The 25,096-nt window shown below is 49.1% G+C and overlaps 1 protein-coding gene across 1 annotated transcript in view; it reads left to right on the top strand.

Annotated features, from left to right (window-relative positions):
* Positions 1-23,372, top strand: part of MAPKAPK2 (MAPK activated protein kinase 2) — an 81,074-nt gene extending 57,702 nt beyond the window's left edge. Inside the window, exons 2-10 of the mRNA XM_054026186.1 lie at positions 10,072-10,211; positions 13,061-13,125; positions 13,816-13,895; positions 15,738-15,864; positions 16,807-16,882; positions 18,116-18,240; positions 19,642-19,727; positions 19,860-19,940; positions 21,212-23,372. Coding sequence (XP_053882161.1) covers positions 10,072-10,211; positions 13,061-13,125; positions 13,816-13,895; positions 15,738-15,864; positions 16,807-16,882; positions 18,116-18,240; positions 19,642-19,727; positions 19,860-19,940; positions 21,212-21,355 — 924 coding nt within the window. The 3' untranslated portion in view covers positions 21,356-23,372. The remainder of the gene's footprint in view (positions 1-10,071; positions 10,212-13,060; positions 13,126-13,815; positions 13,896-15,737; positions 15,865-16,806; positions 16,883-18,115; positions 18,241-19,641; positions 19,728-19,859; positions 19,941-21,211) is intronic.
* Positions 23,373-25,096: the final 1,724 nt, after the last annotated feature.

Below are 25,096 nucleotides of genomic sequence, written 5' to 3'. Positions count from 1 at the left end.
GCTGCTTTAAAAGGATTCTGAGTTACCTCTTAAAAAGTAGATAGATCTATTTATACCCTCCCCTGTTTTTATAGTCAGAATAACATGAAATTATTTCCTGCCGTCTAACTTTTTTCTAGCTGGCGATTACAGATGATTCTTCTTTTCCTGCCGCTCCCCTGCTCCACCAGGCTTTTTGGAAACAGCTGTAAATAATAGAGCTTTTAAAAAATAAGTCACAGCTCCTGTATTGTGTTGTGATCTTGCCCAGATTATTTTTTAATGCACTAGTATCTCTCCTAGTGGCAGTGCTGCAGCAGACAACACACTGTCTAACTGTGGGTCCTGCAAATAGTAGTTTCTTAAAATGTCAGAAGAGATGGGTTTTATGGAAATAAACTATTGGAAGAATTCAAAGGGAGGTTCCCTTGCTATTCCCCTATCTTGTGTGTTGCATGTACCTTTGTCTTTCTCCTGGGCTGCTCCTCATACTTGCCAGGAGCTTCCCATAAACACCTGCAAAACTACTTCATTGTCCTTCAAATCTCCCCTTAAATTTCTCCTTTGCTGTGATGCCTGCAAGAAAAAACACAAACTTGACTATGATTAGGCTACTGAGACCACCGCCTGCCATGCTGACCAATGTTGTCTCATTGCTTCTTTGTCCAGTGACACTATGTGCTGTCTGAGGTGAGAAGCAAAGCAGGTCTGCTTAGGCAGTGTCTTTTGCTGGGAACAACACAGTAAAGGCAGGAAACTGTTCAGCCTGGGAATACCTGAGTCAGAAGGCAAAGAGATGTGTGTCTCCACCCAAGCAGTGATGGGCAGGGGGGCCAGAATCCTGATTGGTGGTTCCCTTGCTGTATCGTAGCGGGGAATACAAGTGCTGTTCCCTGAGCTCTGACTGCTTAAGCTCATGGTAGATCCTGTGATCCTTTTTGCAACCATAGGGTTGTTAAAATGCTATGTCCTGGCAAAATTCCAAGTTTCATCTTGCCTCCTTAAATTCCCCTTGTGTTTCCACTGTCCTACAATGTTCTGCTTGACTTCTGTCCCTACCCCCTGTGTTGCATTGATATTAAGCGGCTGCCACGTTCTGCCCCAGAGGCAACTGCATTGGATGAAATGAATTTGTGAGTGCCCCTGTGAAATATATTGTGAGATACTGTCAGCCGTGTGTGTGTGTGTGTGTGTGTGTGTGTGTGTGTGTGTGTGAGAGAGAGAGAGAGAGAGAGAGAGAGAGAAAGTTTATTTAGAGGTGTGAGAAACCATAGGGTCAGGGTGCACTTGACAAAACTTCACCAAAAAAAAATCCCAAGTACATGCAACACAATTTAACACGTCCCCGCCCCATCAGTGAGCCAGGCAACTTAAAAACTCAAATCCTCTTTAGCGTCTCTCCAGCTGTAATACCTCCGTTGCACGTACACAGGCCCACCGTTTTCATATGCTTGGGCCCGGGGGGGGGGGGGGGGGGAGGGGAGGGTAAGATCAGCTCTGCACTGTAAGCCATTAATAGCAACGGGGCAATTCTGGCAACTCCATCTTCAAAGGTCACAGGCTGGGATGGGTGGGCGGTGGGGACCGATCTATTTCAGACACTGAAAGGAGCCTCTGCACTGGCTTCCTCTTGTCTCTCATGACTCTGTTATTTCCTTGCTGTTTATAATGTTGGTGCTTCCTGTTCTTTTATCGGCCTCAGCAGCACCCCCGAGCAAGTGCGTGCAAGGGGGAGGGGTGGAAGCGATAATAGTTTTTTGGGGTGGGCTATTCCCTCCCCCCCCTTAAATTCTGTGTATTTTAAAACGTCATGGCTGCCTCTTCAGAGAAACAAGAGCATCTGCCCTCCTGTCACATGGGGCTTGTTTGATGCCAGTTGGGTTTTGTTGCAGCGTCGGAGCGCTCGTGGGAAACCGACAGCGGTGACGTGAGAACTGGAGGTTCCCAAGCCAGCCTGATGTCCCCAGGGTACCAGGTCACCCACGGGGGAAATCTCATGCTCTTTCCAGTCCAGTCCTGCTGTGCTGTGTGGGAGATTTTCTTCTCAATAAAGGGGGTTGGTAGAGAGTGTGGTGTGAGAGAGAGGAAATGGACAAATATCAGAGCTGTGTGTATCGTGTCATCGGAGTGGGCTCACTGATGAGAATTGACCAGGGGCGACCTGTACCCCTCCCAGAGCTTTGCTTTGAGTTTCCAGTTTGGCTGGTGCCAAAAAACTCCTGTCAAAACAGCTGTTTTGCCTGGTGTCTCTCACCCTCTACTGGTTAGAATCCGAGCAGCAGAAGTGAACTCTGGCATGGGCCCTTTACTGCTAACAGAGACTTTCCTTTAACTCAAGAAGGAGGATCAGAGTTCTGAACTTGCTCGCTGCCATGGTGTCTTCAGTGACCGTGGATTTGGTTATGATATGCATATGGATTGTCAGCAAGGGCACTTTTCTTTTTTGATGGCGTGGGAGAACAAGGTGAGGAGGGGGATGAGCAGAGGTTTTCCCCCAATCCCTACCAAAAATACCCAAATGTAATGTCAGAAAGCAGCATGCACTGGAGTGCATTTCTGTTCTTTAAAGTGAGATCTGGTCAGCACAGGCTGGAGATGCTTTGGGGAGCGTTGCTGTGCTCTGATTCCTAGAGGTATAGTACTGAGGCAGCGAACTTTCTTGGTGCCAGTTGCTGCTGAAATCCCTCAGCATGCGTGATGGTTTTATACACTCATGAATGAATTAGAGGCAGCCTGGCATATAGAAAGAGCAGCTTTGAACTTGGTTTCAATTTTTTATTTCTTTATTTGGACTAGTGCCCTAAAAGGAAAAGGTGAGTTTATCGCAAAAATGGGTTATCCTTTCTGTAGTTCACTGGGCTTCTGTGCTAAGGGGCTTGTGAATGGATGGTGCGTGTGGTAGAATTGGCCCTGTGGTGCAATATGATTTTATTTCTAGGCTAGAAACAATTCCAGAGAGTACCCAGGCTGTTGAAATCCAAAGTGGGGCAGAGATGGTCTCTTGGGCTTGGTCTGCACTTAAGTTATACTGGCATGTACACATCAGTCAGGGGGTGTAAAACCCACACCCCTTAGAATCATACGTGTAGGACTGGAAGGGATCTTAAGAGGTCTTCTTGCCCAGAATATTATCTATTCTAGGCCATCCCTGACAGGTGCCTGTCTAACCGGAAACATCACTATGCTTATGAAACCCACCGTGTAGACACAGCTATGCTGACAGAAGGCTCTGTAGTGTAGATATAGCCTTGTTGGTTTTGTTTGTGCTTGTACAGTACAATGGGGCCCTGAACAGGGACTCCTAGGTGCTACTGCAATACAAATGATAAATTCAATCCTATTTCTATGATGTGTAGCTGGGAATAACGTCTGGACTTCCATACATCGGGCTCTGGAGAGGGCTGCTGTTAAAAGGCCAGGCGGGGAAAGCAAAGATCCCCCCGCTTTCTAGTTTAGCTATTTAGGTCAAGTATCCCAGTGGAATTGCCTCCATGTTCACCATTTCTCACTGCCACATTCTGGCAGGATTGGCCTTGGATACTGAGGTATGAGTGACGAAGTTATGAGTAATCAGGCTAATGGAATTAGAGGCTAGATAGCCAAAGAGCGGCTCTTGGCTCCCCTCTCCCTGTAATGAAGTACAGGTTTTTATTGCAGGTTGGGAATGTAAACTTACCAGGCCAGATCTGTACTAGGAGTGCTTTGCTGGAGACTGGTACATTACCCTGGCAAAGTGCTCCTAGCGAGGATTCCATTTATACTGGCAAAATGGCACTTTCAGCAGGATAGCTTGTTCCACACATCCCTTCCACTCTTGCCTCACCCACCCCGTGAAATAAACTGTAGAGGCAAAGAGTTTGGCCGGTATAATTGCATTTACAGTCGGGGTTTTTGCTGGCACAGCTCTGTCAGTCAGGGATCACACCTCTGCCCACCCTGTCTGACATAGCTATGCCAGCAAACATTTGTAGAGTGGACCCATTCATCTATCAGGGCACACGCAAACACATGCAAATATGGGGCGTGTGTGTGTGTGTGTGAGAGAGAGAGAGAGAGCGAGAGAGAGGTTAAAAACAAAATCAAAGCACATTCGTTTACATGCCCAAGAGTTGCTGTCTTCTCTCTCTGTACAGTAGAGAAGCAATAACTGCCTCTTGAGGAAATGTCCTGCAGTAGCTAATGGAGAATCTTATTCCCGCTCTAGAATCTCGGTAAAATGATTTCAAAACTCATAACAAGGATCTCGCTCTCGATAGGGCTTCAGGATTCCTATCCTGTTACGTTCGTGAGGATGTGTCCGTAAGAGGTGGCATTTGTCTGCTCCCTGACTGTGCCTGGGAAATCCGCAGTGATTCTTTTGTTTTCTTAGCTGCTCCCTGGCCCCCAAGCCAGGAATGCACCATGCAGTTCTGTCTAATAGCCAGCGTAGGCTAGTGGCTTTTCCTTTTGTTTCCTCTTCTTCTCCTTTCCCCCTCGGGGAACCTCTTTGAGCCTGGAATGCAGGTTTGACAGTCTGTGGAATGTGCCTGGCCTCAGCTGGGGCCCCCAGCTCTGTGCTGAGTGTGTATACACGGTGGCTGGCTGTATCTGGGTAGGCTGTGGCTTGGTGCCGCATTCTTTCCAGGAGCTGTCATGCTGTTTGCTGACACCGAGTTGCCAGTCGCAGCTTGGGTTTCATGGAAGCTTTTCTGGCTGGCTTCTGTGCAGAGCCTTTAACTGAAAACTTTTGGCTTGTAACTAGAGCGGTAGGAGGCAGTGTCACCTTGTAGTTAGAGCAGGGGGTTGGGAGCTAGAACTCCCTGGTTCTATCCTCCACTCCACCACTGACTGTGTCAGACTTTGAGCAAATGGCTTAACTGTTGTATTACAGTAAGGTGACGAGATATCAAGTGTGAAAAATTGGGACATTTCTTTTTTCGGGGGTGGTGGGGGAATCGTGTGTATATAAGAAAAAGCCCCTAATATTGGGATGGTACCAATAATATCAAGACGTCTGGTCATCCTAAATGACAATAACATCTACTGCCCTGTTGTCTTGGATTCTGTACAAATACATAGCGAGGAGCTTGCAATCCAAACAGACAGGACAGACTGAGATTGGGAGGGGAAACGGCGGAACAGAGAGAGGGTTAGTGGCAGAACTGGGAATAGATTCCCATCTCCCAGTCCAATGCGCTGTCCATTAGACCACACTGCCTTATGTGCTGTTGGTATCCCCCTCTGTAAAGTGGGGGATAACTGCTGCTTCTTGTCTGTGTGTGGAGGCGTGATATTTGGCTTTAACCTGGCAAAGGTCTTTTGGCTCTTTGGATGAAAGCCGTCACAGGAGTGCATCGTTGTTATTCCAAAAGTGTTGTGGAAAAAATAATTAAGCCTTCTTCAAGCCCAGGGTGCCATTTTTGCCTTGAGGGTGGCCGGAGTTGGTTATTCGGTTGGTGGTGTGAGTCAGCTGCTCATGACCCAGTCTGCAGGTGAGCTTAGCACTAAAAGGCCTCTCGGCGGTTCTGACAGGCTTGCTTGAGGAAACCTGGATGAGATTAGAACATCGTTTTCGACCATGTGTGAACCGAAGAGCTAGAGGTGGTGCAGCTTGGTGAAGCTGGCTTGAGCCCGGGAAACTGATTGGATGCAGGCCCCCTCCAACTGTACCGTATTGGCTGAGAGAGGGAGTGGAGGAGGCGGTTTTATTATTCCTGTTGTAAAATGAAGCCAAAATTGCTTTTTTTTTTCTGGTAAAAGAAAAGTCCCAGAATATGTCCCTAAGCTTGTTCTGTCCCCCACAGGGAGTCTCTTCCCTTAAGGGTGTAATACAGTCTGGCTTGCTGCTACACACCTAAGCACACACCAGTACACCATTGATGTTCTAGCTCATCGGTCTCCAACCTTTTTCGCCAGACGATGAGCCACAGAGGACTGTGGCGGCGGACGAGCATCTGCCGAAATGTCGCTGACAAGCGGCAACGTCAATAGGTGCTGCCGCCGAAAATCGGTGGCATTTCGGCAGCGACGCCTCTGGATGACGCTGCTTCTCAGCGGGATTTCGGCGGATGCTCGTCCGCTGGCCAGTATGCGGACGCATTTAGACGCTCCGGCGGGTGCCATGGCACCCGCGGGCACTGCGTTGGGGACCCCTGTTCTAGCTTGTGCCTTTCCAAACCACCGTTTGCCTGAAGCTTGTGCCTTTATTCTCGATCTGAGGCCATGGGGTGCCGAAGGAGATACAATTAGATGAGCAGCGTGTAAACCTTGAAGGGAGCTGAGCTAGGCATTTGAGTGTCCACACATGGGAGTTTCCTAGGAAAGGGTAGGTAGATACCTCTCCGCCTGGGTTGCCCAGCTCTGGGGCTAAACTTTGCCATTAAACTGAAACGCAGACCCCAACAAGAGCCTGGATGCAGAATCAGCGAGACAACTATCCAGTCTACTTAACAGCATGCACACAACAATGAGCCTTGAAATACTTGCTGGAGGCAGGGAGGGAGGGAGGGTGGGTATGTGGCTTTGTGTAAGACACATTTGTTGTCTTGTATTTAGAAGTCTGCTGCATGTATTTAAGGCTGTTTGTTTACATTGACAAACATGGTAATTACTAGACTCTGGCAGACTAGCAAATCTTTCCAGCACCGGAGAGCTGTGAGCAGCCTTTGTGGAAGTCAGGGGACTCCTTAAAGAGCTGTTGACTCCTGCTGGAAAAGCTGAGAAATGTACTATTTAGAGAGAATCTTGCTTATTTATTTTGTCTTCCCCAGGCATGGGATGTTTTTTTTTTTATAATCTCTGGGGGCTGTGTAGCCAATGGGCTTTCTGTGTGGTGCTGAGGTGTGAGATCAGGCTGTGCATGTTCCCCCACCAACATGAATTCTGTATGGTTGAGGCATCCATAGCACCCAGTTGGGATATCCCAGGGCTCCTAATTGTGGATATTTAATGTTCCACATCCAGCGTAGCAATCTTTAAAGGGATCCATAGCAGCTAAAGGAACCCTCTCAAACGTCCCATCTGTCATTGCAAATATTTCCAAGAGAAAATGTCTTCAGAAAATTAAAATGAAATCTCTCCCTCCCCTTCCAAACTTTTCATTCTTTCTGCCATTCCTTGGCAGCATTTAAGGCATTTATCACTTCCACTGGATGATTGTACATGTCATTGCATCTCTCAAAGGGACCTGCCCCAGGTTTCACGGCAACGGAGTCAAGAAGAACCCAGGCTTCCTGACTCCCAGTCCAGTGGACCTTGCTATCTTCCACTTAACTGTGAGAATGTAGCAGGCTGTTACAATTAATGGGCAGAACTGCTCAAAGCAGGTATGGTCTTATGCCCTGCTCTGCTAATAATCTGAGGTGATGCTAGTTACATAGATAAAGAAGCTTGTTTTTTAAAAGCATGGTTAACCTGCCTGTGTCCCTCTAAGCCGGGAAACATCAGCAGTAGCACTGAACACACAGGCCCGGATCCTCAAAGGTCCCATGGGAATTGGAAATTTTAATTTTTGACTAGAACAAACCCCTTGGAAAATGTTGATATGTAAACTTTCATTGGTGTATGTGTGTGTCTGGTTTTTTTTTTAACCAGCCATAGAGCTCTAAATTTTTCAGAGATCAAAATATTTTGTTGCTGTATTTTTGAAACTTTGAAAAATCAATAAAAAGAATTTAAGTTCACACGAGCATTTTTTGCTGTTTATAACCAGCTCTAATTATTATGTAGAGGCTTGATACTTCTGCCACTGAACTGATGGGGCATTTTGCCTTCGACTTCAGTGGATGCCAACGCAGTTCCCTATGTACCAAAAGCATAGTTCCCCTCCACCACTCTAAGTCCAGCCTCATAAATGCATGAAGGGAAACGTTTGTCCTTCAGTAGCCAGTGCTCCAATAACCGTAATTGGATGAGGAAGTTAGTTAATGTGCTCCAGAGAACTATTTTATTAAGAGCAATTATTGGGTAAATTGATAAATTGATGTAATTAAGGAAACCAGACTTGTGCAACTCAGCAAGATCCTAAATGGACCAATCCATGGTGACCTTTCAAGTCATTGAATAGTAATACTCTCCTCTGACCCTCCTCCTGTACCCTTTTTCAGATGTTTAATGGTATAGCTGATGGATTCAGTATCTATCAATTGGCCTTTACTGTTGATTTGTCTGTAACATTGCTCTAATTTGGATCCAATGGACTGAATAAGCCCAGCGGAGAGATCTGTTTCATGAGGTCAGAAACGTGAACCATCCCCCACGTATCACTAACCCACTGTGCGATCTTGGGAAAATCACTTTTCTTATCCATGCCTCAGTTTCCCCATTTGTAAGATTGGGATGATGATGATCATGGCATACCTCAAAGAAGCGTGATGAGGCTTGAGGGCAGGTCTACACTACAGTGGGGATCGATCCACTGGCGGTTGATTTAGCAGATCTAGTAAAGACCTGCCAAATCGACTGCAGATCGCTCTCCAGTTGACCCCTGTACTCCACCCCGACTCCGCGGTTATTCACGTAGCTGGAGTTGTGTAGCGTAGGTCGACTTACTCCGGTAGTGTAGACAATAGCCTTAGCTTGCTCGGGTTTGTATGGCTTTTTGAGCTCCTCAGGGGAAAGGCGCGGCATAAGTGCAAAGCGTGACTTAAAAAAAAAGTCACTATGATTTTGCAGATGTTTATAATGTAGATTGATTTCTTTGACCAATACAAAGCTCAGGCCACTGGGAGTGACGTGATGAACAGCTCCTCTACATGTGCTTGTGTGTACTTCAGAGCAACAGAATGGCAAGAATTTTTATGCAGCCACTTTTTGCCACTAGATGGCACCGTCTGCCAGAGAATGCAAACAGCTGCTCTCTGCTGGACTCCATTTATGCAGCGTGTGCTGCACAGAGGGGATGGGCTCCAAAGGGCCATCAGTCCTATGTATGGACAGACCGTAAACCCCATTAATATGTCAGGTGCTGATGTTATGTGAGTGATTTATTTTTTTTCTGGCCAACCTTAAAGTCTGCTGCTAGCAGGGGCAGAGTTTATTGCTCCCTGAGCAGACAGGCTGGGAATGCGGTGGCGGTAGCTTCCTCTGCCTCCAAAAGGGGAGGGGTGTTGCATACTATGCTCAAGCAAACCTCCTCCTCCCCATCCTTGCATGTGTGGGGTCGTTGAAGGGAGCATTGAGCATCCCTCTGCCAAAGCGCGGGGGGTGGGGGGTAGACTCTGATGTGGGACCCCAGAGGAGGAGCCTTGTGAATTAGCGATTCAAATTATTTGCCAGGGAAGCGCTGTCCAAAATGTCACCTCTACCCCCTGCGTGTGAGTTGACTTGTCCTGTCCTTTCATCACGGACGGTCAGGACCAAGGGTCCCATTGCACCCATCCTGCGATGCGTCCCAGTGGTGGGCTGAGATGTGGCACTTCTGGCCCTGACTTCACAGCTAAGTGTTGGGAGAGAAAGCAGAACGTACCAGGGTAACATTGTCACCTGCCTTTGTTGGGTGTGAACGGTTGCAGTGTCTATTCCCAATAAAAATTAACTAACCCTAAGGCAGGGTCTGGCTTTCCCTGGAGAGTGTTGATTATTATTTCCTTGTCAATCTAAAGATGTAGTAAGTGCAGGCCTCCTGCTGCTAGTATAGATGTCTTTGGCCTTTACTTGCAAGTTCCGTTAATTTAAGGGCACCTATTTCCCAAGTTACGCTCAAGCAGGAATTAATGCTCTTGACACAACTGTACACCTCTAATAGCTTTTGCGTTGGCGAGAAACCAAATGGCTGGAATTGCATATATCCTCCACTAGATGGCGCTCCAGGCATTGTATAGGGCTAGACTTAACTCACCTATTGTTTTCTCATACCGAATAATAATGGATGAGAGTGCATCAGTCTCTGTTACTTTGTCCTTCATGCCCCTAGTTGTATCTTTCCCTGATCTATCTGCAGAGATCTAATAGAGATCACATGAAAGCTTTATTAGCAAAATATCATGGTGTTATGGCAACATCTCAGACCTTTTGAATCCAGAACCTTTTGTTCAAGTATCTTGGACAAAATTGTGATTCTGGAAATTTTGCTGCATGGGGGAGAAAAGACTGAATTTTCCTTCTTTCTTTTAGATGCTGCAGGACTGCCCCAAAGCCCGCAGGGAAGTCGAACTCCACTGGAGGGCATCTCAGTGTGCCCACATTGTAAAGATCATTGATGTCTATGAAAACCTGTACCAGGGGAGGAAGTGCCTGCTTATAATCATGGAGTGGTAAGTGTTGTGTGAGAGAAGAAACGAGCCAAATCCCTCCTCCCACTTGACCGCTTCACTTCTCTCAGGGGAGGCCGTCGCTCTAGAGATCTGTGCAACCTGTGGAAAATGCCTGGGAAATCTTAGGATATCAGGGATCATCTAGAAAGACCTGGTGCCCAGGCTCCCAGTGCCTCATATCATGTGTGTTCTGAGCATGTGAATGATTGGCCGCCAACACTTCTAAGTATCGGTAGCTGAAGGCTGGGCCATGTGCCTTTTGGAAAGGCCATGTCCCATGGATTCACAGGATTTACCTCTGACCCTGCCATCACATTAATTCAACCATTTTGAAAGCAGCATGGTGTATTGGTCAGAGTACGTGGCTGAGGGCCAGGAACTCCTGGGCTCTGACACCCCGGGTGGTTCTATGCAAGTCATTTTACCTCTCCGTGCCTCAGTTTCCTCATTTGTCATATGGTCTTGGTTTTTTTTTTATACCTGTTCACCTCTCGGCGTGAAAATATTCCTTAACGTTCATAAAATGCGTTATGATCTTTGAACTGAAACAGAATTTTGCTATAGAAATGCACAATATTTTTTATTATAGCCCTTGAGAATTGTTATGTATGAGGTGGGAAGGGGCTGTTTGATTTCTAAGCTCAGTGTGTAGGGGGAGTTCTTGTAATGACTGAGGTGGCGTTGGTAGGGGGGAAATGGCCTTCTATGATCAGGGAAAAACAAAGCCACTGAGAGGTGTAGTAGTTCGGCATTCAAGAGCCAGATTTCCCAAGTGCTCAGCACCCAGAAGTGGGGCCGGAGTGTGAGCTGCTGGTTGTGGAGTCATTTGGAAAACCTGGAGCTAGGTAAGCAGGCGTATGGCCCAGGGATCCTTATTCTTGTTGTAACAGAACTCCTAAACCAGACCTGCTTTTGCCATGAAAAAGGTGTTGGTAACTTTTGAAGTGCCAGCCGTGCTGTCATGTGCGAGGCTCAGCTGGTCGTTGGGCAGCAGTGGCTGTCAGACCAGGGGTACACCAAAGAGCAGGGAAGAGAGTGACAGGCTGGTGTTCACAGCAACGTCTGAGCGAGTCTGGTGCTCTCAGAAGTTTGATACGAGGAGGGAGGAATGAAGGGGAAAGTATCGAAACCACATCCCAACCGCAGCTGTGATTTTTTTAATGCAGCTTCCTTGCCAAAACCTCTCCCGTGGCAGAGGCCAACAGGTTGTTAAGGGGCGGGGAGGGGGAGACGGAGGAGCAGTTCAGGGTTTGCAAAGGTTAGGCTGCTGCTATGTTGCGTAAGAGCTTTCTGAGTTCTCTGTGTGGGAAGATGCTTCCGACACTCGTGCTGAGATCCCGGGTGTCCGCAGGCAGAGGAGGTTTGAGCAGCTCATCTGTACGCGTGGGGAGACAGCGACGTCTGAATGAACAATAGTAAGCCAGTCATTGTGCACGTGTGAAACCAGTTGAAGCATTGCTTTAATAGCCACCTGCTATTTTAAAGCTAGCCTGAGTGTGATGGACTGGAATAGGCTGAGATACTGCCAGGATGGGCCCTGTGTAAGATGGAAAGTAACCAGAGAGGAAACACACACGGTTGCAGTGTCCCATACATCCCTGTGACTCAGGTCTGTTCGTGTCTCCGTTCGGATCCGGGGCGTTTGTAACTCAGTACTTGGCTGTGAAGCTCTTAGCATGGACACAAATTCTCTCTCCTTTTCTGTACCCTCTATCACATAGCTCAGCTCCGTGTTCGTTGTTTGTATCGGGGATAGTGCCGAGAAGCCTGTTTGAGATTTGGGCCCCATTGTGTTAGTCGCTATGTGGACACGTACCAAGAGACCGTCCTTACCCCAAAGAGCTAGACAAGACAAAGAGAGGAAACCTCATTTCCTGTAGATGGGGAATGTGGGCACAGAGAGGCTAAGTGGCTTGCTCAAGGTCACTCAAGGAGTCTGGTAGAGCTGGGAACTGAGTCCTCAGCCAGGGCTTTAGCCCCAAGACCTCTGTATCCATCTGGCTGTTGGAGGAATATGGAAGTTAGTTTTGTATTCAAATATTTAGCTGCATCGTTCACTCTGCATAATTTGGGCTAGTGGCTTCAAAAGCCAGAACTCTTCAGGGAGACCAAAGCCCCTGGGCTGAGGCCTGGGATCTGTGAAATCAGTGGGAGCTGCCGGGGCAGAGCTTCTTTGAGCACCCGGGTGCTGCTGTGTTTTGTCCCATTTGCCCTTGTGCTCAGTCAGTCTGCCGACTGCCGGCCACCCAGCGTGTCAGGTGACTGATTGGCATAGGAGCTTGTGCTGTGGTGTGACCGAGTGCACAGGCTGGGTGGAACTCTGAGTTCAATGCCTCCTTGCTTGTGTGGTTGAATGTACCTCCGGTGGCTTTTGCTGAAAAGTAGGCCAGTGAGGCTGGGAACTTTGGGCGTTTCTAGAGCAATCTGTTCTCTTTATTGTAAAGGTGCCTCTGTACGGTTGCTCTCATGTGGCCAGGAAATCCGCAGGTGCTGGCCCGTTGACTGCCTGCAGCGGAGGGAGTCCTCTGCTGTGCAGTCTCTCGTGGCTGCTTTCTGGAGAAGGGAGAGAGGCCTGGAAATGGAGGGGTGCAAAAGGGGCAAACCTGGAGGCGGGGTGTGGGAGGAAGGGAGGCTAATCTCCCTGAACTTGGAAACAAAGCCAGAAATGTTGCAAGATCTCTCACCCCTTGCAATGTGTTTTGGGGCTTCTCCCCAAAGCTCGGTGCAGCGACTCCTGGCCATGCTTGGCTTGGAATGATCAGTGAGGATTTTGAAGGCCCGCTGGAGAGGCCTGATGGGTGGGGGAGGTAGCGGCTAGACCTTTAACTCCACTTGTTTCTGTATTTCAGCTTGGATGGTGGGGAGCTCTTCAGTCGAATTCAAGATAGGGGAGACCAGGCCTTCACGGAACGGGGTATGGAGGCTTTTTTTTAATCCCTTGGCTGTTTTATGTTGGTTGAGTGAAAATGTCTTGCCTTAGACCTGGTTGGAACTTCTGCAACCAGACGTTTGACTGAAAAATGGAGAGTTTGTCAAAGAAATGTTCGTTCTCTCTCTCTCTCACTAAAACGTTGTGGGTAATTTTAAGAGAACCTGATTCTTTTCCCCAGAAAAATGTTGGAAAGGAAAAAAATTTCCATTTTCACGGAAATTTTTCCTTGGGAAGGGAGGCAAGATAGTTTCCCAGCACTGGCACTCTCCAGCCACCCTGCAGCTAAGTGTGAGAGACGAGCTTCTGACTATCCAATTCCCTTCCTCTCCCCACGTCCCAAAGTGGCAGGCAGTGGTCTCTGTTAGCCGTACTGAGACTCAGCCAACTAAACAGTCTAGGGTCAAAGCCAGTAGCTGGTGTTCCCCCAAATCCCTCTTATTGGGAGTGATTGTAGCAGGTCTACTCTCTTCGCAGGCAGGTCCCATGTGAAGAACCCTGCTTGGAAAGGGAGACTTCAGGCCCAAGAGCTTCTTTGCTTTCTGACTCTCAGAGGGTTTCTCTGCGGTGCTCTCCAGCTCTTGCCTTCAGGGATGCACTTGTATCACCTTGGGGGTGGCTTTACTTTGAATTGCTGAGGTTTAAATACTTTTAAATTTTCTTTAACTCCTCTAGAGGCTTCAGAAATAATGAAGAGCATTGGAGAAGCCATCCAGTACTTGCACTCGATTAACATAGCACACCGGGATGTTAAGGTACTGTGCGCCTAGCGGATGCTAGAGAGTGTTTCCAAGGTCTTTGCCCCTAGTGGAGGGCCCTCTGCTTGCACGACCCCCAGTGTCTTGGCCCACATAACATTGTACAATCCAGAGGAGTGCTGCAGCCACTCCCTAGATTGCATTTAAGAGGCCCACTGAGGTTAACCAGCCTCAAGTAACTCGTGCTTTTTGAAAGGCAGGAGAATGCGGGATGGGGAGGAAGAGCAGTGCGGCTCATGGCTCCTGTTGGCTCCTTTCAAACAAGAGCTGACCACTGTGCTCTTGTACTTCTGCCTCCGTCAGTGTGGAGACGTGACACTTCGGATCAGGAGCTGGACCCTTCCAAGTGGGGGTGTTTGGACCATAGGTTTTCGGTCTGGGCACCGTCTCTCTGTACCTGTCTATGGGAACGGCCTCCGTGAAAGCAGAGGTCAGTTGGGGAAAAAGCCAACCCACTTCAGCTCCGGCTGGCCTTTGGGTTTCATTGCAGGCTACCTGCAGAGATCAATCAGAGCCCATAATGGAGACGGTGAGATGGTGGCTGGTTTGGCTTAGGGGGAAGTGGATAACTTGCTGAAATTGAAGTCTCCTCTACTCTGGTGTATGGACCTGGCCCTTATCATTTCCCCTGCCCTATAGGGTGAAGTCCATTGAAACAGTGAGGTCTTGTAAAAATGGCATTTCCTTTCTGTAAGAGCAGCAGAATTCTTAAAGGGTGAGGTTTGTATTGTTCTAGAATTCACTTGTAAGCAGGCAAGACTTCCTTGTTCATACGGTCTTGTATTTTCATATAGCATCTGTCATCCCAAAGAGCTTTGTATACTGGGGCGTGGTGCCGTTGAGAAACAAAAACCCCCCATCCATCTCTGAAATGCAGCCACCCCACAGCAGCTGTTCTGCAGTCGCACGACACTGTTGCCCAGGGCAGGAAGCGAAGAGGAGTCCCACGTCCCAATGAAACCACAGGGAATTTTGCAGAGGCAGAATATAGTTACTTTGATTGGCATTTCTCCAGGGAATTGGGGCTAAACACCCCCAGTTGGCAACAGATTTAAAAGTTGCAAAGGTGCACGCAGTTCCCTGAGAGATGCAGCTTCCTGGTTGAGGAGATTATGGTGTGGGAAGGGGCGGAGAGAGAGCTGTCAAGAGAAGCATGAAGACGGAAGATCTAAAATTGTGTTGGGAAAATCAGTGCAAGTTGTCTGAATAGTACCAAGCCCCTGGGGCAAGGGATGGGTTCAGGAAGGGCTTTGTGAAACTTGCCCTTCCCTATTGATTATACAACTTCACACTGCCAATGTCTGCACCCCTCCTGTTAGCTCTTCAGTGTCAATTGGTGTGGGAGACAGTGCTCTCTGCAGAATATCCCAGGTCTCGCTCACTGGCTTGTAACCCATCTCAGAAGTTGTAGATCCTTACCTGAATGTGTTGGGGTTTATAGAACTGGCCTGGAAGTCCCACTAACTGTGCCATATCTTCACACTTCTGCTTCTGGACCCAGATAGGATCTGGAAGGCTGAAGGGTGCGAGTGGGGAGAGAAGGGATGATTCTGGGATCTCTGATATGTGACCCACTTCAGCTGTTAAAAATCAGGTCTTGCCCTGGAGGGGGAGGAAATCAGGCAGCAAAGTGCCGAGAGTTGAGCTGCAATGGGGTGGATGGAATCCTCTCTGGCTAACTTTGAACCACATGGCTCCTGCTGGTATGTTCATGGTCAAATCTTCAGTGACTTGGACATGCTGGCACTGTTCTAATGCTGCTCCTGGCTATGCGAGAGGTAGGAGCCCGGAGGACTTGGCCAGCGCTTAGTTTGCTTTTTATTCATTGTGTTTTCACAGCCAGAAAACCTCTTGTACACCTCGAAAAGGCCCAACACTGTACTGAAGCTCACCGATTTCGGCTTTGCTAAAGAAACCACCACACACAACTCCCTGGCCACACCGTGCTACACACCTTACTACGTGGGTAAGTCACTGGGGAAGCTGAGATGCCTCGCCCCCTTCCAGGGAATGGGGATTGCAGGCATCCAGAATCTCCCGGTATTGCTGCTGTTTTGTGCAGGGAAGGCCTGGAGCTGTGGATTCAGAGACTGTAAGGCCAGAAGGAGACCATCTAGTCTGGTCGCCTGTATATAACACAAGCCAGAGAACTGTAACCAGTAATTCCTGCATCAGGCCCATAACTTCAATTTGAACCATAGCTGTAATGGGGTGTAGGGTTGGGCCTGAGAAGCAGAACTCTGATCCAGACAGTCCCATTGCTTTGGGGTGTTTGGATCTGAAGTTTTGGGTTCCCAGCCCTGCTGCTGTGTTAAAATCCAAACTCCTCAGCTGGGCAACCCAGGGGACTGGTTTGATGGCAGACATGCCCTGGAGATCTGTTCCTCTGTGGTCCCTGCTCAGGAGCTGATGGTGACAATTACAGCCAGGTGTATTGCAAATGCCATCCCAGGTCCCATGCCAGGTGAGGTAAGCAGGGCAGGGGCATGTGTATCTCCTCTTTCTGCAATGCACCTCGCACACATCAGGGCATTGTATAAGCAATTCACAGTGTGGGCATGTGAGACTCTTCCTGGCACTTGCCCCACACAGCTCTGTGAATGCCCCTCTGGCCTGATGTGTAGCACCCCTTGCTAGTCTAGTCCTGGCTCCCCCCGCACAGCGTGGTGAGGGAACCTATATAATTAGGTCCTTTCCAAGAGGAGGACTTCTCTGGAGCAGTTCATCAACTGTGCTAAGCTGCGTCTACTGTCAAATGGCTCTGGATTGGGGTGATTGGTCCATCAAACTCATGGTCTCAGCCTGCATTAGAGCTCCTCCCTCCAGAGGCATCACTTCTGTGTTTAACCCCGTAGCCTCCTTGCACAACGTCTCTGACTGCCTTGTGAATTTTTCTTTCTTTCCCCAGCCCCGGAGGTGCTGGGCCCAGAGAAGTACGACAAGTCCTGTGACATGTGGTCCCTGGGCGTCATCATGTACATTTTGTAAGTGAGCGGTTTCCCCTGTACCATCCTGATGAGCATCGCTCATGCATAACCCAGGGGAGCTGCATCTTCCACCCTCTCAGTATCTGCCCCCAAGCAGGCTCGCAGGGCGCTCCCTGGGTGAAACATGCAATGTCCTTTCCCGGAGTCTGGCCAAGCAGCGTGCCGGGAAGGCTGCACTAGGTGCATGCGTGAACATCTGACTTCCTTCTCCTCCTCCTCCACTGCAGAAAGACACCAGCCTGGGATGGTTCCCTGTGGACCCCGCCTTGCTGTTCAGTGCATGCTGACTGACCCAGACCTACCCAGGACAAATGACTCTCTAGAGCAGTGAAATGACATGAATATTAGAGACAGAGGCAAACCTATTGGGTCACGTAGGGCACGTCTACACTGGAATAAAAGACCTGCGGCACGGCCGTGGCTGTCCGGGGACAGCTGGCATGGGGTATGGGACTATCAACTGCTGTGTAGAAGTTTGGGCTCGGGCTGGAGCCGGGCTCTGGGACCCCTCGCCTCTCTTGGGGGTCCCAGAGCTCAGACTTCAGCCCAAGCCCAAACGTCTACACAGCAATTTTAGAGCCCCGTAGCCCCAGTCCTGCGAGCCTGAGTCAGCGGAGCTGTGCCAGCCGTGAGTGTTTAACTGCTGTGTAGTCGTACCTTTAGGGCCAGACTTTTAAAGGTATTTGGGCACCTAAAAACACAGAGAAGAGTCGAATGGGATTTTCAAAAGCACCTGGGCTCCTAATTCCTGTTCAGATTACTGGGAGTTAGGTGCCTAGGTGCTTTTGACAATCCCACTAGGTGCCTATCTGCATATTTAGGCACCTAAATACCTTTAAAAATCTGGCCCCTAGTCTCTCTAGACCAAGCCAGTGCAGGATTGTTCCTTGTCGTACAGGGTCTGTCTAGTGCTCAGCCCGGCCTATTTGCAAAGCAGTGGGGTTCCCGGGCGCCCCTTGCAGAAGTATTCCAGAGACTAACAGATCTCCCTGCTGGGGAGTTTTTCTTGTTTTAGGCCTAAAATTTCCCCTTTCTTAGATTGATCTCATTACCCTCATAGAGGTAGGGATAACCCACTTCAGCTGTCCAAGGATGCTGTTGGGCAAGCTAGCCAGAACTGACCTCCGCTTATAATACAAGCAAGGAAACTTGCTCTAGTAAGTTTCTAACGCAGTCTAAAGGATTTCCCCTCTGCAGATCACTTCATTACTTTCTCTCTCTTTGGCTTAGGCTGTGTGGGTATCCCCCCTTCTATTCCAACCACGGTCTGGCCATTTCTCCAGGCATGAAAAAACGGATCCGAATGGGCCAGTATGAATTTCCCAACCCCGAGTGGTCAGAAGTGTCAGAAGAAGGTAAAAGCTGTGGCAGAGTGTCTGCTCCATGAACGTGTGTGTTCCCGCTACCCGAACATAATCGCAGACGCCGTGCCTGGACCACCTGCAATGAAATCCCCAGGGACTGGGTGTTCCGATATTGGCAATGTGGTTTCCCTTTCCTGGGGCGTGTCAGGCTTGTAGCTATAATGCCCAATGGGAAAGCTCAGCCTGTGTGTGCCTGCAATCTCCAGTTGTAGAACAAGGCCTTGCCTAACGTGGGGATTTGCCCTATTGCAGCCAGCAGTATAGCTGTACGGGTGCAGGTCCCTAGTGTAGACAGGTGAAGCTGTAACTTACGCTGGTGCCGTATATCCCATTTGAACAGTGGCTTTGCCTGTCTATGCTAGGGCTTAGCACCTGTCACAGTTCAGGGCTGCTGCATTAATATTCCCCCTCTATGGTCCTCCAAGGGCACCCCCTCTCTGGTTCCTGGCTCCCCTGGCCATCACCTCTCTTGAGGGGACCCGCGTCTCTCTCCCTCCTGACTAGGGTATTTCCAGGCTGAACGGCTCCCTGCTTTCATCGTGTTACTCCCAGCAGAGACAGGCTGCCCAAGCACAGCTGTCTGCTGTCTCTCCAGAGATGGTTAACAGTGTGGCTGCCCACAGCTGGAGATACCACACAGCTCTTTTTATGCAAGTGTCTTTTATTCTTAAGGTAAAAATGTCCCCGGGAAAACATGTTAAAAACAAAACCTTCCGCGCTCCCACCCCACCCCCCACACACTTACTATTAAGCTTAGCAGAGTTCACCCCAATCCAAACGGATTCTGGCAGGAACAGTCCTTCAGCACCCCAACCAAGTGGTTTCCTTGTGGCTTCAAGTTCACCACAGCTTAGAACAAGCACACAGTCTGATGGGCCCAGTCCTTCCTACTCTTCACTAAGGATTGTGGACCAGGGGGCCTGTCTGTTTGCTGGATCAGGAGGAAGGCCCTGAGCCTGGTTAAAACGAAGCTATTTATCCAAAAATCCTTTCTTTGTTTCTTGGTCCCTTGAGAATCCAGTCAGGACTAGTATAGGTGCACCTCTCCAGGGGGGTGGCTTCAAGGGGCTGATAAGGAGAGGAGTTACTTTAGCATCCCTCTCCTCCTAGAGAAGGTACATACAATTCTACAATAACATTCACACGATTCCCTGTTTAATAACAGTGGACTCCAAAGGTATTAACCCTTATTTAATAAGGTTTGTCCAGGATATTACAAGATACTATGTCTGTCACAGCACCCATGGCTTCAACTGGTGCAAATCCCTGGTGTAGACCAGGCCGAAGAGACCAGCAGAGGTTCTGGTGGTTGCTAGGGCATAGCGTACCCTTGGGGAGAATATATATCCTAAGTGCTGCTTTTTATTAACACCTCCCCATCTCCCTCTCCAGTTAAACAGTTGATCCGGAACCTGCTGAAGACGGATCCGACCCAGCGCATGACGATAACGGAGTTCATGAACCACCCCTGGATCATGGTAAGTGCATGGCTTTCTAGAGGCGAGACACGGAGCCCCCAGAAATGGGGCAGCTGCTGGAACTGAGAAGCGAGACGGCAGGGACTTTTATTGGAGGCTCATCCTTTGTCTCTCTTACCCTCCCCTCTAAAGCAATCGATGCAGGTGCCCCAGACGCCACTGCACACTAGTCGAGTCTTGAAAGAAGAGAAAGACTTGTGGGAGGACGTCAAGGTAAAAACTCTGAATCGCTTCTGCCCCTGATCCATCTCTGTTCCAGGAGGCTAGCTGGTACAGCCTGCTCTCCAAGTGCCTCATCTCAGTGGACATAAACATCATGCTTGGTGAGGCTGCGGGGAGCCTTTGGGAACTGGAGCCAGGTCACTGGCCCCTGCCAGCTGTTCCCTGCGCCCACCTGGAATAGCTTGCAGGATCAGGGCCTTGATTTGCTGTACCAAATTTAGTGCTAATAAAGCTTCCGTACACAGAACCTGCATGGGAGAGAAGAGAGTATTGGGAGGGACGAGCTGCTTTTCACAGCACGTTTCTATTTGAGCCCTGGAAATAGGAAATTAGTGAAATCAAAGGGCTGCAATAATTTTGTATCCACACGCTAAAAAAAGAAAAAGTGTAAACTCGTGATTAGTGGCCATGCAAAGCCTTTTCTCCACTCTTTCCCGCCAGCAGCCTTGGTGTGGTGTTGGCCCTGGCTGCGCTAGTAATGACTGTATTGTTACTGTAGCATGTTTTTTTGGCTGGGTTTCCACCCTGACCTGGAGGCATGAGTGGATGATTGTCTTTGTGGCCTCTTCAATCCTCTGCACGTCTGCTGAGGCTGCTAATAAAGGTGTTTCTGTCTGTGATGTGAGCATGAAGAACTGCATGGAGGCGACCAGCTAATCTTACTTGCTATGGACCGCTAGACCGCTGTTGGATAGTAACAGGGATCAGATTGGGGAACGGCTGGCGCGGTGTTGTGTTGGAAAGGGCTACTTGTCCACTAGCAACCGAGCCACAGACCACCAAGTTGGAATGTTTAGTGGTGTGTGAAATCATTTGGTCCAAGGAACAAGACCTAGATTATAGGGTGAACAAGAGCCAATGGCTGGATGTTAGAAGCTAGAGAAATTAAAGCGGGAAACAAACCACAATGATGGTAATGAACCATTGGAACAGCTTCCCAAGAGACGTGGTGGATTCTCCATCGCTAGACTTAAAATCAAACTTGGGATGACTTTCTAAAATGATGTGTGTGTTCAATGACATATGAATAGAACCATTGGGTGAAAGTCTCTGACCTGTGCTATACGGGGAGTCATATGATCACAGTGGTCTTGTCTGGCCTTAGGATTTTTGAATGTCTTGGGTAGGGATACACGTGTGTATGGGCATGGACAATGGACATGGGCCCACACATGGGCATGGGCCCAAGCCCAGAGGTTCTAGCACCAATGTCAGATGCCCCCATTGCTAACCAGGCCCTGTATTTTACTTGGTGTTTCTAGGAGGAGATGACGAGTGCCTTGGCCACCATGAGAGTAGATTACGAACAAATTAAGATAAAGAAAATCGAAGACTCCTCCAACCCTTTGCTCATGAAGAGACGAAAGAAAGCGAACCCCTCTGAGCCGACAGCACTCCCCCACTGAGGGCCCCCTCTGAGCCCTGCCTGGCCGTCGAGAAAGCAATAGTATATATATATTTTTTAAGAAAAGGACAAAGACGGACTTCATCAAACATGTGGAACTCCGACATTTATACCAGACGTGTTGTTTTTTAGCTACCCACCCATGTTTCTGGCCTTTTTGGCGCAGGTGAGGAGATGGCCCCTGTGAGATACACACATCTTTATTTTTGGCCTGAGAGTTGAACAGCTCCGGTAATTTGTATTTTTTTTTGGGGGGGGGTTAAATATTTTTTTCCTTCTTCCTTACAAAGACATGGAAATTCCTGTGGCAACCTTTTTAGGGTATATAATATATAAATATTTTTTAAAACTACTGTAATGCTGAAACCCAGACAGTATGTTTCCCGTGCGAAGCGCTGGCTAGAGACGAAGGCTTCTGGGCTATTTTGCCTAGTGCTGATGGATTAACCCCTCAGGTGAACCTCTGGTAAACACAAGCTGAAGCAAAGAGGCTCAGGGATAGGAACATACTGTGTGGCTTCTAGTCCCTTCCACGCTCCTTTTCTTAATTTCTCTTCAGGGGCTGGTGGTTTGGGGGGGTCTTGGGAGAGCCTGTGGATTTGGAGCACCTTTTCAGGCCTGGAAAATTTCTCTTTAAAGGCGTTGTGGCACAAATCCTCACTAAACAGGAAGCCTTGGCTCTAACGGTGCATGCACAGGGTTATTTTCAATTACCATTGTGTGTGTCTGGGTTGTGTGTGTGTATACGTCTGGGGGGAGTGTAGTTTGTATGTGAGTCCATGCACGCACTGGGGTGTTCTTTCTGGATGAATATGTGGGGTCTGTAACATGCCTGGAATTCAATTCTGATCTCAGGGGACTTTCTGGGGGAGGGATGACGATGCCGCTAACAAATTCACTACAGCCACCCCAGCCTTCGTGGGATTAGACCAGAAGCACCTAAAGCAGATGCCCCATTGTCCAGTTTTCATTACTGTCCCATGCTGTGAGCGCCGAGCCTTTTGCAGGGTCCTGCCCTGTCTTTCTCTGGGCTCCCGTACCCTTGGCTTGCTGTGCTGAGCACGGCAGTCCAGAACTACCACTTAGCATCAAGTTGCACCTCTTCTAAACCTGCAGCGGAGGTGAAAGCAGACAAAGACAAGCCCCCCTGCAAGTCCCCCTCTCCTCAGGAGGCCCCAGCACTTACCATTGAGCCTGTGGGAGGCCAAGCCATTTCACTCACCCCAACTAACCTATTACTGCCCCACTCTGATGTGGGAAACACACTTACCCCGCATCGGGGAAGCAGGAGTCAAATGGGGCACTTCCTCTCCACCCCCTTTCTGAGCCATCTGCCTGGTGACTGCTGTGGATTTCAGTTCCTGCAGTGCTGCGGCATTTCCTTAAGCGCTTCGGCTGTTACTTACCCCCTGTGGCAAGAATTCACTACGGGAAGAAGCCGATCAAGGTCCCACCAAGAAAACCAGCTGACTCAGGCATGGATGGGAGAAATTGGGAATGTATCTAAAAGATCAGTTGGGCTTCAGTCTTGTTCAAAGCTTCAGCTGGGGCTTGAGCACTGAGCCCTTCTCTTCCTTCTCCTCTCCCTGGCACCCCGGGCTCACAGCGAGCTCCCCTCTGAATCCCATCCCTATTTGCCCACGTGCTACCAAAGGGGAAGGCAGTCCCTGACTTCATCTGCGCCCCCGCCACCTCTCCGCTCCTGGTGGTGTTTGCAACCAGTCTCTACTCCTGGGAGCAGAATAGCTACCCTAAATTCTTTAGTCTGATTCCCCTCCCCCCACTTTTGTCACATTGTTTCACTGCGTTTTAATGTGTTCAAACAACAAACATTTTTTATGGAAATGTTTAGTTTTTAGGTGACATTTTAGGCACTGTATGGAATTTGAATTTGTTTTCAAGACAAGTTTTTTTTATTTTATTTTTATTTTATTTTATTTTTTTGTCTGTTGGCTTATACTAATCCTTCTGGTCTGCTTTTCCCTCTTTCGGATTAAAGACACTTCATGCGTCCCGCAGTCTTCCTCCTTCTTGCGTGTGTGGTAGAGTGGAAAGCGGCTTGTTACTCCAGATTGGCTTCTGGTGATCTTCACAGGGCAGAACTCAGGGCTTCATGTTTTCCCCAGAGGGGCTGAGCACAGTGCTGGGTGGGATTCACCCTGTGTCTGAGCGTAAGCCGAGACAAGTCCAGGGCAAAAACGCACTGACTCTGGCTCCAGCTCTCCAGGCACAGGGCCTATGCACTGATGGCTTGAGTGGGATTGGAGAGTGCATAGACCTTGCTCTGCCTGTTTGCACAGCGTGGATTTTACTCCATTGATTTCAGTGGGAGCTGTGCGGGTGCTTGGTTTTCCTGCAAATCAGTCCCTGATGTGGCCATTGTCACTGCTCTGTGCAGGGGGGGGACTCCGGTAGCCCATGTGGAGCTCAGAGCAGGTTTCAGGCCAAAGTGTCTTCATTTACCCTGGCTAAACAAACACTGGTTCAAAATTTTTTTGTTTTTTTTTCCTGCATCATACTGCGCCCCTGGACTCTGATTCCCTCCTCCCCCCCCCCCCCCCTTTTGCAGTGGGGATGGATTTTGCTCAGAGGTGAAGACAGTCCTCGCGGCTGGTGCTCAAAGCAGTAGAATTACAGGGGTGGGTTAGCTCAGAATCGTCCCTCTCCCTTGTCATTGTGCATGGAACATTGCGCTGCCAAAAAGCTTTGGGTTGGGGGCTGAGTGACTTGGGGCCCAGTTCGAAGTTCTGATCCGATTATTGTGAAATGGAGGGCGTGGGGAGGGGAAAGTTGTATGCACTCATTTTCTTACCAAGTGTTTGCAAGTGGCTTCCTAGTTCACCCACCCCACGGTGGGACAGGGGCTGGACCCGGAAGTGGCGGCTTGATGGGACATGGCATCGGCAAGTAGTACACGGAAGAGCCAGCAGAGGGAGTTGTTCATCCAACGTTGGCTCAGCTCTCGCAATGGTTTGATTTTCAGCCACATCTGAAGCTGAGGTATAGAAAAGGGAAGGGGACTCACCGTGCACCGGAAGAGGGTCTCAGATGCTCACAGGCCAGCGGCAGATCCTGGGAAAAAAAGCTCCTTTCCTTTTTGGGATTCATTTGCCTGCTCTCTTTGTATTGATTATTGGAGACGGACACATCCCGGGACAGCAAAGGCAGTTAGCAGTGCAGTTGGTGCTGGTCTTTCCTTCTGCTGGGAGAGGGCTGAGGGGGTCTGAACAAAGCGACCGGCTCTGCTGGCGGGTGAACGTGGCCCCTCGTGCTATGCAGCTCTTCGGAAACTCTCAAACCTTGGGAGGCTGCCTCAGCTCAGCCAGGCACCACCATGCACACAACCCTGGGGCTGCCTCTGCAGGAGCTCTCTCTGCCTTTTGTTTTTTTTGGCGGTTGCTGAGTCTTCCTGCTGCGGCCAATGATGTGAAGAGGAGAAAGTCCCGGGGTCCACCAACGCCCTCCTGGGCTTCAGCCAATAACAGTGTTGTGAGGCTAACCATACTAACAATGGTGAGGCACTCGGAGGCTATGGTAATGGGAGGTACACAGGTACCTAAGAGAGACGGGGGGCGACCTACTCATGGCATGGTTATTTCTCTCCCAACCGTTGCTTTTTAATCTGAACCTGCCACTTGAGTTCTTTGCTTCCGTCAGTAAATTCTGAGGAAACTGATGGGACAAAGGCCAGCTTGGCAGTGCTGGGTTTTTATAAGAAGGCACCAAGCAGAAGTTCAGGGCA

The sequence above is a fragment of the Malaclemys terrapin genome, chromosome 4 (genome assembly GCF_027887155.1).
Source record: "Malaclemys terrapin pileata isolate rMalTer1 chromosome 4, rMalTer1.hap1, whole genome shotgun sequence".
NCBI lineage: Eukaryota > Metazoa > Chordata > Testudines > Emydidae > Malaclemys > Malaclemys terrapin.
This window is presented reverse-complemented; position numbering and strand designations above follow the sequence as displayed.